Source organism: Apteryx mantelli, chromosome 1 (genome assembly GCF_036417845.1).
Source record: "Apteryx mantelli isolate bAptMan1 chromosome 1, bAptMan1.hap1, whole genome shotgun sequence".
NCBI lineage: Eukaryota > Metazoa > Chordata > Aves > Apterygiformes > Apterygidae > Apteryx > Apteryx mantelli.
The window spans coordinates 137,955,258-137,972,695 of record NC_089978.1 but is presented as its reverse complement, the minus strand read 5'-3'; the positions used below and the strand labels follow the sequence as shown (position 1 = coordinate 137,972,695).

Genomic DNA, 17,438 nt, shown 5'->3' with positions numbered 1-17,438 from the left:
CTTGAACTGGTTTAAGCAGCCCTCACAGCCACCTTATTTTGGCTACTTATTCCTGTCCCCATGTTGCCCTGTGCTATGTCAAAATTACTGGGGTGGCAGACCAGTGTAGTGAACAAATGTGTCTGAAAGTTAAACAATGCTTTTTTTTTTCCCCAGTGCTCATTGTGTTGACAAATGTGCACAGAGCGGCAATAAGTTGTCAGTGAAGGGCAGATATGGGGGCTTACTAACCTGGCACTGTCACCAAAGGAATGACTGTGTAATTACTGACGCCTCCCCCCACCCCCAATTTACCAAGTAGTCTCATAGCACCAGTTTGCAAACATTGTTTCCTCTAGCTTTTGCTCAAGTTTTTGCAGTGTATCTCATTGTCTAAGGGCAGCAGCTTCTGCTATTTCTAGTTACTGCAATCTTTATTGTGCATTTAGCTTGCCCAAGGGGCTTTGGATTCAGCTTTTGATCAAAGAAAGGCTGACTACCATCGTTGTTGCAGTCCACTGGTAACCATGTAATATCTGAACAGGGTTAATAAAGCATCGAGCTTTGCCCTCAAGGCCTTTGTATCTGGGTTGATTCATATTAATTTCCTTCTGCCACAACAAAAGGCTTCCCATCTCTCCAAATCTGCATAGTGGAAACCCTGTTTCGATCTCTGAGCTGCCTTCAGGGGAACAAGTACCTTTTAAAAACTCATTTGTAGAGATCTTCACTGCCCATTGTTGCTTCCATTCACTCCTTTGTTTTGAGAAGGTTTGTTTCAGAAATTTTAATTTGCATTCTTAGCACTGTATGAAAGGTAAGGTGTCTTTCAAAATGGCTTTGGAATTTGAAGCTGAACTGGAATATATGACTATTACCTTGGTTCTTGACATTCTGAAAGAAGAATGGTCTAGTACTATGCTTGTTACCTATAATTTTTTATTACATTCCTAAATACACCAGACTGGTTTTCTTAAATAAGATGTCAGGTCACATTGATTTGCTTCACAGTAGAGGATCTAATGAAAATACATGTGTCCATGAGAAAAAGGAAAATTCCAGGATCTGTGCAAACAACAAAAATAAAGATTCAGGTCAAGGAGTTTCAACTGAATAAGAAGAAAATCAGAATAATAACTGAAAGATTAAATAGGCCCAGTCAGGGAGAGCATATATTTTTGAAAGTAACCAATAAAGAGAAATGAAGATCCAAGAATTTCAATGAGTAGATTTCAATGTGTGCAAAAGAATAATTAAAAAAAAAAAAAAAGCTGACAATTTACCTGTGATTGCACCAACTGTCCAATGAAAATCCTAAACTGAAGTAATGCAGAATATATTGTTCAGCCTTCTGGTTCTTCTGATCTAGATAGCACTGATCTTGATACAACATAACATATCTGTGTCTATCTGTCTGAGAATGAGAGAAGCTAGGACCATTCCCCTTAGCATTGTACATATGCATTTGTGTCTGAGTGTGCATATGTGTTATATCCAACATAGTTTTACTTAGTTTGCTTGCTTTCAGAGTGTATCTGAGAAGCTTGGATTGATTTTATTGTTGTATCATTACTCTTTCAGCTTGACTCACTTTACAACCACACCCTGAAAACAAGTGAATTTGTTAACATATTAAGAATCAAAAGAAATTTAAAAATGGAATAGACTTTTGTAATATTTTAAAGTGTGTATATATTCCTCTTTTCCCTTTTGCACTGCCTCTCTTGTGCAACTGGTAAAAGCATAAATTTACTCCTCTGTTTTAACCTTGAGAACAAAATCTGTTTATTGTTTTATGTACCATCAATTTCCATAAACCCTGTCAGTATCTATAAGAATCCATAGCATTTGGAGGGTAATAGCCTGCTATGCCTAACTGAAAATAAAGTAAATATTTATAAGATCAAGGTCCCATTGCCTATAAAACATTCTAGGTGAAATTGTTTGTGAAACTGCAGGTGTTAAATTTCTGGCGATGTTTATAAGTAACAGTGGCTAAATGTACATGGCTTGCATTTCTGTCAGCCATCACCATTCACCACATTGATTCTCACAATTTAAACATAGTAGTCCAGATCCTCTGTTGATATAAATCAGCGCAGCACCACCGGGCCCATGCCTATTGTTTAAATCTATCTTCAGCAAAGATAGCAGGCTTAGTGTAGCAATGGTACATCTTCTAAAACTCTTATGTGTTCTCAAGAGAATAAAAAAGCTCACATGTATCAATTTTTACTGAAATACAAATTTCTACAGGGTGTTATCATGAACAAACATTTATAGGCACAAGTGTTTCCTTCATATGAAAAGAACAGATAGGAAGCGAACATAGAAAAGATAAAGTTAACTTTTAAAAGGATCTTCATGGAAACATAAATAGAATTATGGGCCAGATACACCATACCTCATGTCTGCTTTAAGCTCCCCCTGTAATATAGCACAGCTGAAATTCAACATCAGGTATGTATTTGGGGGGGGCTGCAGCTGTGTTTCAGTCCTGGCACAATACAAAGTCACTGGTATACACTGGTGAATTTAGCTCTGTCTGAGTGAGGTTGTATACGTGACATACACAGTCAGAAGGTTTTTTAGGTGTATGATTGCAAATGCTAAGGTATTGGTCTAGCAATAGCTGAAATTAGGAAAGGTGCATGCTTGCACAGACTGTGGAATTTCAACTACCAATGTGCTCCCATGGACATTAGGGAGTTACATATGTTGTGATTCAGATTAATTATAGACCTGGCAATGTTATGGACTCAGTATTGGGGAGCCCTAATGGCAAAACTTCTTGTTTCCCCATGTCTGTGGAGCAATAACAGGAGTTGTGGCAAGTGCTGTAGTCAAGCATGACAGACATTTTATATGCGTGCTTCTGATCTGTTCATTTGTTGTGAACCAGAAGATAAAAGGCTGAGTCATTCTGGCATCTAAAAAGTGTTAGCTAGGTTATTTATATATAATTGAGCTAATAATTATGAATGTTTGTGCATATGCCAGCCTGTAGGCCTAGAGGTACCCAATTGCTTGTGTAGCACTATAGAAAAAACATACTGTTAAATTCTCACCAGTTCATAGAATTTGGTACTGAATATCCCATGTCATTCTCTAAGCTTCTAAGTTCCTGTGCTCCTTCTTTGCACTCCCACTGATCTTAAGTAGTATTGACAAAGGAGTGGAAATCTCCATATTCAGCTCACCCACTTTTTCATAAATCATCCTGTCCTCCTGACAAATTTTATTAATATTCTTCACATGTGTGCAGAAGACAGAGGTCTGCAGTACTTGCTTGTAATTGAACATGGCAGGGGATGTAAGAAGATTCACACACATGCTACTGGAATGCAGCAGCAATGACAAGCTATATGGTAAGATTCACAAGCCTGCACTTCTTCCTTTAATAAGGTTTCATATGCTGAACAACAAGGCCAACTTTGCTAAAAGTGGGCAAAGCCTTTTACTCTCCTCTTTCTCCATCCCAAGACCACACAGAATAACTTCACTGAGCTTTCCTTGCATTGTGTCTCAGGGTAGAAACTTTTATGTGAATGCAGCCTTTAGTCATGCAGGGTGGGACTCATCTTACAAAATATTAGCCATCTTAGAGGATTTCTACCTTGAATGAGACATAAAGATGAGGTTACAACCTCAAAACATAGTCATTAAAGATTCCCTGCTGCTTTCCTAAGGATCAGTCTTGTGAGATTTTGATTTCATCAGTTTCTCTCATCTTTGGGAACTGAAATGTCGTCTCACTCCACACAAGAATAGCAGCACCTCCAAATCTGGGGACCTAAGAGAGTTAGTTAACCGCAACATTCTTGTTAATTTTCTTCAGTCAAATTCCAAATCAGGTGACAACGCCCTATTTCTTTAAAATGCTCCCTGTAATTTTAATGGAACCTCTAAACCTCTAATTGTGCTGTTAAAAGGACTTGTAAAGGCTCAACAACTTCCAGCCTTTCCCATGCCCTTCCTACCCCTCTCCCAGGACCAGCTACATTTCACTAGTGGATGATACTTAGGCACATGACTACAATTTCCAGCTTCTGTATTTGGGCACGTAAGTAAGTGACCTGAGGTGCAGGAGTCCCAGTGTCTTCAGAAGGTTTAGATATTTGACACTAAAAGTGTTCAATTGCTATTCCAAGGAACACAGGGTGGATACACATACTTTTGGGGTTGAAAATTACTGTAATAGGTTATTACTGCTCTGTTGTGCAGAATCAGTGTGCATCAGGCAATGCTACGCACACGGTTGTTTTCAGAGCAATGCTGCTCATTCCTTGGCTTCCTATTTTCTTTTTCTGCTGACAGTTGTGCATGAATATCAGACTGAAGTGATCATTATCCCAGTTCTCCTCATGGGTGCTTTTATCATCCTGGTTAAGTGTGATCCTTTGGCTCCACTGTCGAAGCATGAGAACAAAGCAGGAGGAATCATCACTATCTGGACACAAATGTAACATTATGGTTTTCAGAACAGAGAAAAGCGTATTGGTTTCAGTGGCCAGAGGTCAATCCCGTTTCCCCATTGCTTGAGCTGTTGGACAACTGGATTTCTGAAGAGCCTAAGTGTGGTATTCAGCAGCCCAGGGAATGGTAGGAAAATTGGGAACCCTCTTTTACTCCACTTGTGGTAGCTATAATGGAATCTGTAGTATAAATGGTTCTGAGGAATCTAAACCAATGTACTGTATATCCGTAGGCTGATTAATATACTATAGTAAAATCACCTGAGAGCTGCAAATTTTCTTTATGTTACAGCCTTCATGGGTGCTACTGCAAGGTCAGTTTCACAAGGGTAATTGTGCATGAGTCTTTCTGATCTAAATCACATCTAATTAATCTATTTTCTACACTGTCATTAAAGAAATTTTGTTTCAAGCTGCTGTCTCTTACTTCCTGTGGGGGACAACTGGAAATAGAGAGAACAGGGACTGGGGAGAAGGTAGAGAAAAGGGCTGTCATTACAGCCAAAACATGCTGCCATGGGGAAATGGAATTTCAAATCTGAACTATTTTTGTTTCTGCACAGGAAAAGGCATCATCAGCCTATATTAAGGGAAATAATTGAAAACAAAGATAAGGCCTTTGTGCGAACATCCTGTGCATGTTTTTTTTTTGTAACAACTTGTAGCTGGTGACAAATGAATATGGTTGTTGCTTCACCACATGGGAATCAAGTACAGAAGTGTCTTACCAGCAAGAATATTTTCGTAGTTAAATACAGTAGAGGTCTGCAGACTCATTCTATCTTTTCGTCAAATAGAGCCTTTTCAAGGGCAGGGATAAGGAACATGCAACAACATTTCCTTACCTCATCCTGATTTCCAAAAACAGTATGGACCACAAATCAAAGGGAGCAGATGAATGGGTATTGTCACTTCTGTATTTATGTATCATGTGTATTTGTTTTGCCAGTGAATGACAAGAACCAGCAGGAATCCAGCTTAGCAGAGAACCCCTACATCCAGCTGAGTGAGACAACTGTGGAGAGTCTGCTAAATTGTGTATCCTTGACTCTCAAAGAACTGGAGATACCATGAGAGAAACTCTCACCAGGCATCTTGGAACTGATAAACCATGGCAGCTATGGGAGTATCTACAGGGCAGAATTGAAAACTGAGAACCCCAGGAGGACTAGGACTGTCATACTGAAAGCCTTACAAGGTAGCGTACATGACAGGAACCCATTTTGGTACAGATCTCCATTTCAAAGACATGATGCTGGACAGAACTCTGCAGTAGCTACTGGACAAGAGTAAGATGTGTTCAGTATCACATTAGCTATTCAGAGTGGCATTTTGGTTCTTGAAGTATTTATTCAAAAGTACTATGTAAGAACCAAAGAAGGTTGCTGCTCATGTTGATGTTCAAGCTGCTTGCCCTGTTTTTTGCTGCCTCCATGTGGTGACAGACTGGGGATTTTTTGGTTCTTTCAGACCTGGCTGGTCCCCAGGAAATAAAGGATTTCCTGGGAAGGATTAAATTCCATCAAAATCTTGGCCATCATGAGAATCTGGTTGAATTGGTTGGATGCTGTGTAGACCAGCTCCCACTTTATATGGTCATGGAGGATGTGTCTCCTGGTGGCCTGTTGACCTTTTTATGGACATGTCGGAAGGTGAGTCAAAAGAAGTGATGATAGACTATCTTCTTAAACTGCTTAGGTACGTATCAATCCATAAGTCATAGACGATTCTTTTCATCTGTCCATGCATCCATCTATATCTGTCTAAACTATTTCCGTACCCGCAAAAAAGCTCCATACCAATCTGAACTGGAAAAGAAATAGTGGATGCCTGGATAAATACAATATAGTTTGGAAAAGTTGACATGATTTTTGTAAAGACTACAGACCTACTTTGCAGACCACTGGAGTTCCTCGAAGGAGTCAGCAGGCATTGGAATAAGAATGAGAGTTGATGCAACTACCTCAGTTTCTAAAAAGCTTTCAACAAAGTCCCACTCCAGAAACTTTTAAGGAAACAAAGCAGTCAGGACATCAGGGAGAAAGTCCTTGAATGATAACTAATTGATTAAAGGACAGAAAACAGAGCATATAAGTGCAAGGTCAGTATTTGCAATGAATAGAGGTCAGCAGTGAAGGTCTCCTGGGATATATGCTCAGACGTGGTGCTGTTTATTGTATGTATCAATGACTTAGAGAACAGGATAACAGTGAGGTGATGAAAGTTGATGATGATACCAGCCAGTAAGGGTAAGGGCTGACTGTGAAGTCTTGCAGAAGGCTCTTCCAAGATTGAGAAACTGGCCAATAAATGGTCAGATGGAATTCAGTATAGATAAAAATGAAATGATGCATGTAGAAAAGCAATCCTTGCTCCATATATAAACCAATGGGCTTAGATCTGACCATTGCTGATGAACAGTGAAATCCTGAGACTGATTCTATGAAGATGTTTGGTCCCATGAAACTGTCAGCTCAGGCCAAAAAAGAAACCAAATGTTAGGAATTATTAAGAAAGGCATATAAACAAAATGCTGTTATATAAATCCATCCTTCCACATGAACACTAAATACAGAGATCGCTCACTGTCTTGTTCAGTAGAAGGGTGAAGTGGAAGGAATTAAAGCTAGTAAGTGCCATATTCAAAATAAACAAATGGAGGTGGTTCTTAATACAGTGGGGAGCTGGCTAATGGAATTTCTTGCCACTGAATGCTGTGGATGATGAGACTTCACATGGGTTCAAGATAAGACTGAATAAATCCATGGAATATAACCTGTTAAAGGTTACTGAACGTATTGAAACCTAACCATCTCAGGAAGTCCTTGAGCTGAAAATAGTTGGAGGCTGGAAGCCTACTCAGGAAAAGCATCATATTCTTACCTTGTTCTCTCTCTCCATTGGCCATCCATCTAGGGTCGCTGTTAGAGACGGGGTAGTGAGAGAGAGATGGACCGTTAGTCTGATCTTAGATGTTCATTCTTGTAAGTGTGCTTTTCTACTCATCACTGTAATATGTAGTATTTCTTTCATTCATCTGTGTGGGTTGTCATTCTCCACTGTCATTATGCCCTTTCTTATCTAACTTATTTATCTCTTTTCCACTCTTCAATTTATCCACAAATTGTCTCTAGTATACTCATCTTACCCAGCATCTATCAGCACCACCCATACATCTTTCAGTCACTCTGTTGTTGATCTTTGAATTCATCTGGGAGATCATAAGATTAGATAGCACTTACTTTATTAGATTAGAAGGAAATATGTTCCCCAGTACCCAAAAGCTATGGCATTTGTTTGTTCCAAAGTTTGCTCTTTTGTCTTTAGGATGTAATGGCAATGGATGGTATCCCCTATGACATCACTGAGAGGCAGGTATATGAAGTTGGACAGAATGTTGCAGCAGCTCTGGTAAATCTGCTCAGATTTGCTGTCTTCTTTTCCTGCTGGCTTGCTTGCAATACAAGTCTCTGCGTGGTGTTGAAACTTCTTGGTCTAAGCACTGAGGATGTGGTTTGTTAAAGATGAACCAGATATACTTGCATTGTTCTGCTGAGCATGCACTTCTATTCTGCAGTGTGGAGGCTGGGTACGAACTAAAGTAAAATTTCTTTTTTTTAAATTCCCTTTATAATGACCATGGTGTCCTTCTTCTCCAACTTTCCAGGGTTACCTCTAGCAGAAGAAGTTGTTCCATGGTGATGTTGCTGCCAGGAATGTCTTCCTTCAACACAACTTCACTGCCAAACTCTGCGGTTTAGGACTGGCCTATGAAACACACATATGGTGCCAGCTCAGTCACACAGACTGTGCCCCTCAAGTGGCAGGCACCAGAGCGACTCCTGAAGAAAGCCCCCAGCATCAAGGCAGACATGTATGTTTTCATTTTTGGACTGGAAGTTCATCTGGCTGTCAGGCCTGTCTCTTTCACTTCTTTATGTAGCATTTCATGCCCTGAACTTCACAGTAAGGCATATCTATCTCCAGCACAATGCTCCACCTTGTAGCTCATACCTTCTAATTTCTGCAGGTCATGTCTAGTTGTCTATATTTGTTTAAGCTAGCTACCTCATTCATTCAGTCAAGAATGGAAACTTAACATTGTTTTGTTTTCTTTTCTTGCAGATGGTCTTTTGGAATTCTACTATAAGAAATGGTTACATTAGGTAAGAACATTAAATTAAAAAAAAAAAGGATATAAGGAAGCCAATTAACAAGTTAAGATTCAGAGTTTCAAATCTGAGACTGTAAAGTGAGCATTTAAATAAGCATCCTATTTTTTCCGACCTGCAAAGTCTTGACAGATCCTTTTAGACTTTCTGTTGATAGGAATTGTGGTAGGAAAGAAGAATCAGTTTTAGTGGGAAAGGAAGGCATTCTTATGTAGAAGCTGCTATCTGTAACCATTCCCTTATGTTTTTTCTACTGTTATTCCTTTCCCCTTCCAGGTGCTCCACCATATCCTGAGGTGCCACCTTCCGACATTCTACAACACCTGCAGAAACGGAACATCATGAAACGGCCCTCAAGCTGCCAGCAAGCCATGTAAGGACACTTGATTTATGGACAATGGAACTGGAGATCTGCAGAGTTAAATGGAAGTGAAAAAAGCCAAATGATTTGAGACAAATAAAACTAGACAGTTATCTGTTAGCTGAGGAGACTTGTTCTCACGTCTGCCACCTCTTCTTGCTGGATTCTGCTGCATGAAACTTTAATTACCCAAAACTCTTTCACACTTCTAAAATTTGATTTTGTTTCTGTTTTACTGTCTTCCATTTTTCTATTCCCCTGCTTCCCTGCACAGTGCAGGACTATTCTGGAATAATTTTTTCTTTTTCTCCTGAAAGCTGTGGAATTATCCCTGAAATGAACTAACCATCCATGGGGAATGATTTTGGGCATTATAGTTCCTCTTGTGAAGACAGTTGCTGAATATTCAGAGGCACTTTTGTCCTTAAGGAATCCCATCTGCTGTTCCAAAGGGGAACACTAAACTCAATCTTTTCCCCTTTTCAGTTTCTAACTGACATATGAGATAACTTAACTGTAGTAAAACTTCGTGTTGGTGCTTCTCATTCCCAGCTCCTCCCTGCCTCTTCATCCTGCAGGTATAGCATCATGAAGTCCTCTGGCAGTGGAATGCAACTAGCTGGCCTTCCCCAGCAGACCTGATCCAGTGCCTACAAAAAGCTATAAAGTCAAGCAATGACCATGCAGTATTGCAGGTGCCTGAGATGGCGGTGCCTGAATTCTATGCTAATGTTGCTGGTGTTGATGTGGGCAGTCTGGTGAGTGACTACACTGTACTCTAAAGGAATGTTTCACATGTCGGGAAAGGAGAGGTCTCTGACATTGCTGCTTTCTAGACACTTTCGAAGTTCAGAATGAGGTGTGTATCCTGAGAGGGATCCCTTTGTTTTTCAAACACATTATATATTTGAGATCTCTCCTTCACACCTGAAACAATGAACTAGCAGTATTATTACTATTAAATCACCCTGTTGATATCACTCTATTAGAAAGGGTCCAACCTAAAACAGCAGTGGTCATTTGGGAGCAAAGTGGGTTTAGGAAGATATAGAAAATGTATTGGGAAATTTGAGTTGAAGTGAAAGGAGGGACAATTGATCTAGAATATCAAGAAGCAGTTTGAGGGTTTTTGGAAATCTCTCCCCATTCTTTCTGTCCCAGGAAATTGCATTACTGGGGTATTCAAAGGAGAAAGTAGATGATGTTCTGGGGGTTATGCTGTGGAGCACGGTCTGGCAGGAGAAAGTGGACAGGATAGGTAACACAAATGGATAGTTTCTTGTTCGTTAGTTACACATTCACTAAGGACCCACTCAAGTCAGTTGCACTCTTGTGTGTAAGTGTCCAATAAATGTCTGGGATTTCTCTTGGCGCTTTGTACCCTAGCTCCCCATGGGAGAAGGGGAATTGTATATTCTAATGAAATAAAATACCTGCATATCTGGGGATGCAGAAGTTGTTAAACTAATGTACTACAACTTCCTGATGTAGATTGTGCCTTGTCTGTGGTAACTGTGGGGTCATGTGAGTATTGCAAGGCAAAATCCCTATTGTCCTACCATCTCAGGGAAAAGTCCTTACCTTAAGTTCTCAGGGATGATCCTTAACTGATTAACATTTGAGCAGAGCAGGTGATTTATTCATGTGCTTTTCCTTTAAGCTGCTAGTTGCTGGGTTAATTATTTGGGGTTTTTTGGGGGGGACATCTGGCCTTAATTGTAACAGCTACTGTGAAAAGAGTACAGAAATGGTATGAATACACCAAACAAGAAAGGTTGAGGTACAGTACAAACAATATATGATAATAAATGTGCACAGTGACACTGTGATTGTGGTGAGAATATACTGCAGACTGTATTTATTGCTATGGTGATACATTTGCTGTATGACTTCTATAGTGAGGATATGGATATTAAATGCTGCCTTCTTAACCATCCTATGACAAATTGACAGTATGTAGCATTTTGTGAATACTGTGATGATAACAGAGCTATTTCAAGATTTTGCATATTAATAATAGAGGCACTTTGATAATCATATGGAGAAAATGAATTTATGCCCAATGAGCTGCTGGATGTGAACTCAAGACTCAGTTAAAATAATAGTGTGAGAAATTTTCACTATATATGAAAATATATATCATTTATATGCTGTCACGGAACAACCGACTATCTTACAGTCCCAGTGTGGGTTTCGTGTGGCATGAGGGAGGGGAGGAGGGGGAGAAGGAGATTTACTGCATGACTCCACAACTTGTTTCAAAGACCAAAATTTACTACAGAAGCTGCAATGGTACAAAGCAACAATTCTTATTAACAGAAACTTAGCTCAACTAGAATACTTATTTCTAATTACACTAAAAGTTATGCTAATGGTAACTACTTAGTAAACAGAAAAAGATAGCTAATTTATACTAACTGTAAATACCCAAACAAATGAACCAGGCAAACCAATTCTGGTTGATCTTACCCACATGTTGCCTCAGCAGCCAAGGTACACAATCCCAGGGAAGTAACTGCGGGAGGGCATCCCTGTTGTTGCCAGGGGCCTCAGACAAGAATGCACCCAAGGACTGTGACTGGTACATCCTGAAGGAGTACAGATAAACCAGAATAAGGAACGAGACAGCTTTCTCAAACAAAGAGATGAGCCAAACCGAGACAATATATAGGAAAGGAGCTCAGAGTTCATGGAAAGACACTAAGAGGCACCTTTTCAGCAACCACTTAGGACCACCAGAGACCACCTCCATAGAAGCCCCCCGGAGACTCAGACTGCATGTGTAATGACTATGTAAATATGATAATTAGTTCCAGGAAATAGAATGAATATGTATAATCATTCAGGGAAATTTAATGCATATGTATGTAACAGCAATATAAGCTTTGGCTGATGCAACATATGGCATGCACGTTGGGCGGAGCGATCCCCCATGCATCTGGCGCCGTAATAAAGAGAATGCCTGCTTCTTAATGCTACATTGGTATTAAAGAGTTTTACTCCCGATTTTGGTGACAGTTTTGGCGACCCAGATGGGACTCTGCTTCTGAATCTCGATGGATCCATGGGATCGCAGGACCTCCAGCCGGCACCGAGGTATTCTTGGAGAGAACCTCCGATCCCTGGACCGAAGAGCTCTGAAGAAGACCCCTGGGAAGGTAAAGGCATTCCTTTCTTTAAAAGGTTGGGTTGCCTGCCCATAAGACGCGGCGAAAGCCTCGCAGGGTTGGACTAAAAGGCAAAGGTAAGGTTGCCTGCCTGTAAGGCACGGCGAAAACCAATGCAGAGTTGGGCTAAAGAGGTACCTCAAGGGGAAGGTAAGGTTATAGTTCTGCTAGATGAAAGTCTGTGGAACACCCGGGTTGGTATTTTGTGCACAATTGTGGATTAAAGTCCCACCAGGTCAGGTTAGAGTCCCGTATTGCTCCATTTTTGTGGTAATTTGACACTTGGAACGTCATTGGAATTTGTCTCATGGATTCTGTGAACTGGAAAGTGAGTGGTTATGGGTAACAGATGACCAGCCTTGCCCAGCTCGACTTGCTGCGCTTGCCAGGGAGCCTAAGAGCTGCGTGGACTCCAACACGCACCGACCTTTTGATTGGGGACTCTGGTGGCTCCGGCTCCGCAGCTGGACAGCGACACAACGGTGCAATGCTGAAAGAGAGATATCGATTGATAGAACAAAGGGGAGATCGATGAGTAGGAAAATATGTTTCTGGAATAATTAGCTCATATGGTGAGTTTCCTCCTCCACTGAGATACCCCCTTGTTCTCCTTTAGGATGCATCCTGAAAAATTGGATAAGATTTGGTGGGGATCCCCTAATGAAAATCAAATTGAAATGGTATTGTAATCAATGGTGGTTTATGTATAAATTATATGACAAAGAAAAAGGCCTGAAAATGGAACTTTGAATTATAATACTATTTTGCAGTTAATGTTGTTTTGTAAAGATTGGAAAAATGGGATGAAGTACCATACATGGATTTGTTTTTCACTTTACGAAATGATTATGAAGTGAGAAAAATGTAAATTGATGGATAATGATTCTAATGGTGTATATATTTTGGCTGTCAGTAGAAGTTGTATGAAATAAGGCAAGGAGAGGGAATGAAAACCCCTTGTCGTTCTATGAAAAACTTTGTGAAAGTGCTAGGAAATGGACTGGTTTGGATCCGGAGGATGAAGCTAACAGGAAAATGTTAAATGTTTAATATGTTTTTTATTGGACAGTCAGCACCAGACATTAGGCGAAAGCTACAGAAAATGGATGGGGTAGGAGGTATGTCCATTTCATAATTAATAGACATAGCTTATAAAGTATATAATAATAGGGAGGAAGTAGAGAAAAGAGAAAAATTGAAAAAGAAACAGAAGGATCAAAGGTTACAAGCTTTTCTGCTAGCAGCTGCTCTTGCAGGAAATTCTGGAAGAGGCAGAGCACAAGGTAAAGGAGGGTTAATAGGAGAAGGAAGGGGTCGTGGATATAATCCCAGCCCTATAAGACCTGGAATGTTAGGACCAAATCAATGTGCAGGCATTGGAAGAATGAGTGCCCCAAAAGTCAAGGATAGGTCCGGTGGGGGAAAGAGGGCCTCCAGAAGAGGGAAATGGTGAAAGGCAGGCCAGGTCCCGAAGGGGATTTAATTATGCTAGAAACTACAGATTCAGATTGAAGGAAACCAGGGGAACTTATTGAAGTCTCCCCAGCTGATCCCCTGGTTCCAGTAAAGCTGGGGAAGGAAACGATAGACTTTTTTATAGATACCGGAGCTATGTACTCTGTGATTACGAATTGTAAAGGACCTTTAAGTAAAACTCATATGCCAGTTGTTGGGGTCATGGGAAAGCATGCTTTGAAACCATTTTTATAGCCTATGGAATGCACAACTGGAGATACAACTTTAACACATAAGTTTATATATGCCAGAGTGCCCCTTGCCTTTCCTAGGACCAGATTTGTTGTGTAAACTAAGAGCTCAGCTGACCTTTTCTGATAAATTGATACAGTTACTTGTGCCAAAGGAAACGGCTTGGAGAGCCCAGCTATGTTTGATAAATGAGAAGCAGTTGCAAAGGGCGGATTTGGGAAACTAGATCTGCCTGTGCCCAGGACAACGGTCCCCGTCCAGAGGCCACAGGCATTTCGATAAGATAATAAAGGGGGACCTCATGTAGTATTGCCCGCCGGAGAGGTATGAGCTCCGGTGTGATTTTTTAATAGATACAGGGGCTCAAATTTCTCAAGCAGCTCAGGGGTGGAAATATATCTTGGTAGGAGTAGAAGTTTGTTCAGGCCTAATGTGTATACATCCCTGTTAATGCCTGATGGGGTGATAGGCTCTGGACATCTATTAGAATCCTGACCCAGCAACTTAAACCTGCTGGTAGCCCCTTGTCACAAACTTTTCCACCTGTGACAGAACAGCTCTTTCCCCAAAGAAACTTGTTAGAACTTGCCACCTGCTTAGCACCTGGTGCCAAAGTACAAGTCCAACTTCCGACTAGGATAATAGACCTTGAAGGAGGGAAGGAAATTCATGCTCCACAGGCTTGGGGGCCCCTCCCCAAGACCTAGTTTCTTTTGTTTTTCAGGTCTCATGTTGGAGCACAAGAAGGAATGTCGCTGACACCATCCCCTTCACAGACATGAGTAGGACTCCAACGATTCTGAATGCTGATGCTAGGATGGGAATGGGTACTAATAGTTGCTCTGGTAATTCTAGCGGTATGCGTGCTGGGCATCGAATATTGCTCCTCAAAATTAACACAATGTATTTGGCATCTGTGTGGTGAAATGGAACCAGCCGAGCCAGTAAATTCACCACCCGGCATCTTGAAAATAATTTATTAAGAAGGCTGGCTTGTTGCACTGTCACACTATGAAGGTTCGATAGCAATGACTGAGACAGTAATATAATAATTTAAAAAAGTTTATTTCCTTACACAAGTTCTTGGATTAGTAACATCCATTAAAATAATGCGATTACTAATTTAGAAAGGATAACACAAAACCATCAGTTACTAATTTAGAAAGGATAACCCAAAACTGTCGATTACTGCGCTATTAATTGGAAGCACTGCTTATCCCTGCTTGAAAGCTAGCTTGTTCACTCTCCTAGTGACAGGACTCTCAACCTCGAGGAGTTACCTTAACCCAGCGTCCCAGGAAAAGGGGAGGGGGGAGAATACTCACGGTCCAGCCGGAGAGGATGATCAGGTCTCGTTCCCGTCCCTGCTCAAACTCTCCTAGCTCCCAAGTCTCTTTTTATACGGCTGGGGCTCTGGGCAAACACTGCTTTTGCTGACTTTTTGCAAGTTTCACAATCACGGGACTGTTTGTCTGCTTGGGAGGACCCTGCTAGCGAGGCAAGACCCCAGCACCTCCGTATTGTTTCTTCCCTCCCTGGGGGTCCGTGCAGATTCCAGGTGGCAGACTTCTGCAGTCTTGTTAATGCTTCCATTCTGCAGCCTTGCTCATGTCAATCCTTGCGCATATCGGTTGGTAGACTTCCTTAGTCCTGTTAACTCCTCTGTTCAGCAGCTTTGCGCACATCAGTTCTTGTGCATATCAGTTCTTTTGCATATCAATTGACAAACTTCAGTCCTGTCAACTCCTCTGTTCAACAGCTTTGCACTTGCCAAACTTCAGTCCTGTTAACTCTTCACTCGCCCATCATGGCTCATTTACATTTACTATTTACGCAGCTGACTGTGAATATTCCTGGCCTGCACACCACTGGGATGACACTGCCATTTGTACTAGTGATTACCTTAGTAGCAAAGTTCCTAGACCTTGTTCTTCTCTTCCTTGGGGGGTTGGCAGCTGACACTAGTGACTGGAACCAAAGGAATCATTCTGTCCTGTGGTCAACAATGCCAGATAACATACCTTGGCGTATAATGTGACCTTCCAAGTTTGGCTCAAATTGTGGAAGTGCATGCCATTACCAGAATAATAATGATACCTACCCTGGAGACCCTTGAGCAGTGAACTTCAACAAAAACTGTGGTACTGATTTCACCTGACGGAAGGGGTTTGGATGTGCTTTTCATTCCTGTGTATGGTTCATCTCTGACAATCCCAGAGGATCTCCGTAGAAACCCCTGACCTCGTGGGTATTCCCAAAAGAAATTCATACCTGGAACTATTTAGTTAATTTTGACACCACTTTGTGATATGTGCTAATTTGTTTCATCAACTCGGGAAGTGATTATACGATGAAACTAGGCGCTAAGTACGGGCTAAACTACAACATCCTGTAACGAGAACATGTCCCCCACCCAAGGTGATTCCACTGAGCTAGCGAAACTGCAATGTTAGTTTAGATTACCTAATATGGCGGTATTGCACAACTGTATTGTGAAATGTGTGCACACGACCTGAAGGTCATCACTCACAACGCTGAGGAAGACTCCAGCCTTCATCCCCACGACCACCAGAGGGCTGAAGAAGACCCCCTAACAACAGTCGGCGCAACCGCAGAAGTTACAGGAAGTGCCACGTATACCCGGAACTAGAGCCGCATATAAGGAGACTGTGAGCGGGGGAATTTTGCGTGCCGTTGGTGGAGCAGGAGACTCCCCGGCCGCCCAGCGCTGTTTTGCTTACTTGTAACTTGCTCAGTTATTCTATTAAATTGGATTTTATGCAAACCAATTAGAGTGGTCGTGTTTGCCTAAAACAACTTCACCCCGAGATCAGCTGTATTTCAAGGTTGATTATGTTTTAACTATTCAACGCCACATACTCCACATCTGTATCACATTGGCTATTACTCTGATTTAGGTAAAAAGATGGTCTCCGGCCTGCTTCCAAACCCGAATTGTAATGTTGCTGACGTCCCTGCCCTGAAAGGTATGGCATAGGCTTGTAACAATCAACATCTTTAGAGCACTCTCCCTGCCTCGTTAGGAGGAGTCCAATGTACCCTAGTAGTACTGCTTTTGTGTCCTGAAAGCTACTATCCAGGGCTACCATCTGCCCCTTTAGTCATGGGAGTTTGTTCCAAACAGACACCTACCCCTCTTTGGTGCGATCTCTCACAGGGAGAACAAATTGAAAAGAAAATAGCATGGGTATTTGAGGGACTTTTCGCTTGGTATTACTAGAAACCGTGTATCAATGGCTGAGCTGACAGATCAACTCGAGTTATTAGCTAATGCTTCCACTTGGGGAGATGAACTCCTCAACGAACAGTTACAAGCCACCACTAAAATGACTATTGCGAATAGATTAGCTTTGGATGCAATGTTATTGAGACATGGTAGAGTATGTATGTATATAAATATGTCAGCAGAGCAATGCTGCATCTGTATCCCAAATATAACTGAACCACTTTCTAATCAAATCAAAATCATGTGTAAGGTCACAACTGATTCAGCCCATACCCAGAGAAGTTTATAGGATTCCTAGTTTGGATCCTTAATGGGACGGTTAGGACTAAA

General features: G+C 41.2%; 1 protein-coding gene across 1 annotated transcript; it reads left to right on the top strand.

Moving 5' to 3' along the window:
- The first annotated feature begins 3,280 nt into the window (after positions 1-3,280).
- STYK1 (serine/threonine/tyrosine kinase 1) lies at positions 3,281-9,769 on the top strand. The gene is given in 12 exon segments (XM_013948738.1): positions 3,281-3,347; positions 4,297-4,364; positions 4,366-4,441; positions 5,404-5,652; positions 5,925-6,106; positions 7,782-7,865; positions 8,122-8,228; positions 8,230-8,328; positions 8,580-8,620; positions 8,903-8,999; positions 9,566-9,582; positions 9,585-9,769. Coding segments are annotated over 12 exon segments (1,272 nt in total).
- The last annotated feature ends 7,669 nt before the right edge of the window (positions 9,770-17,438 follow it).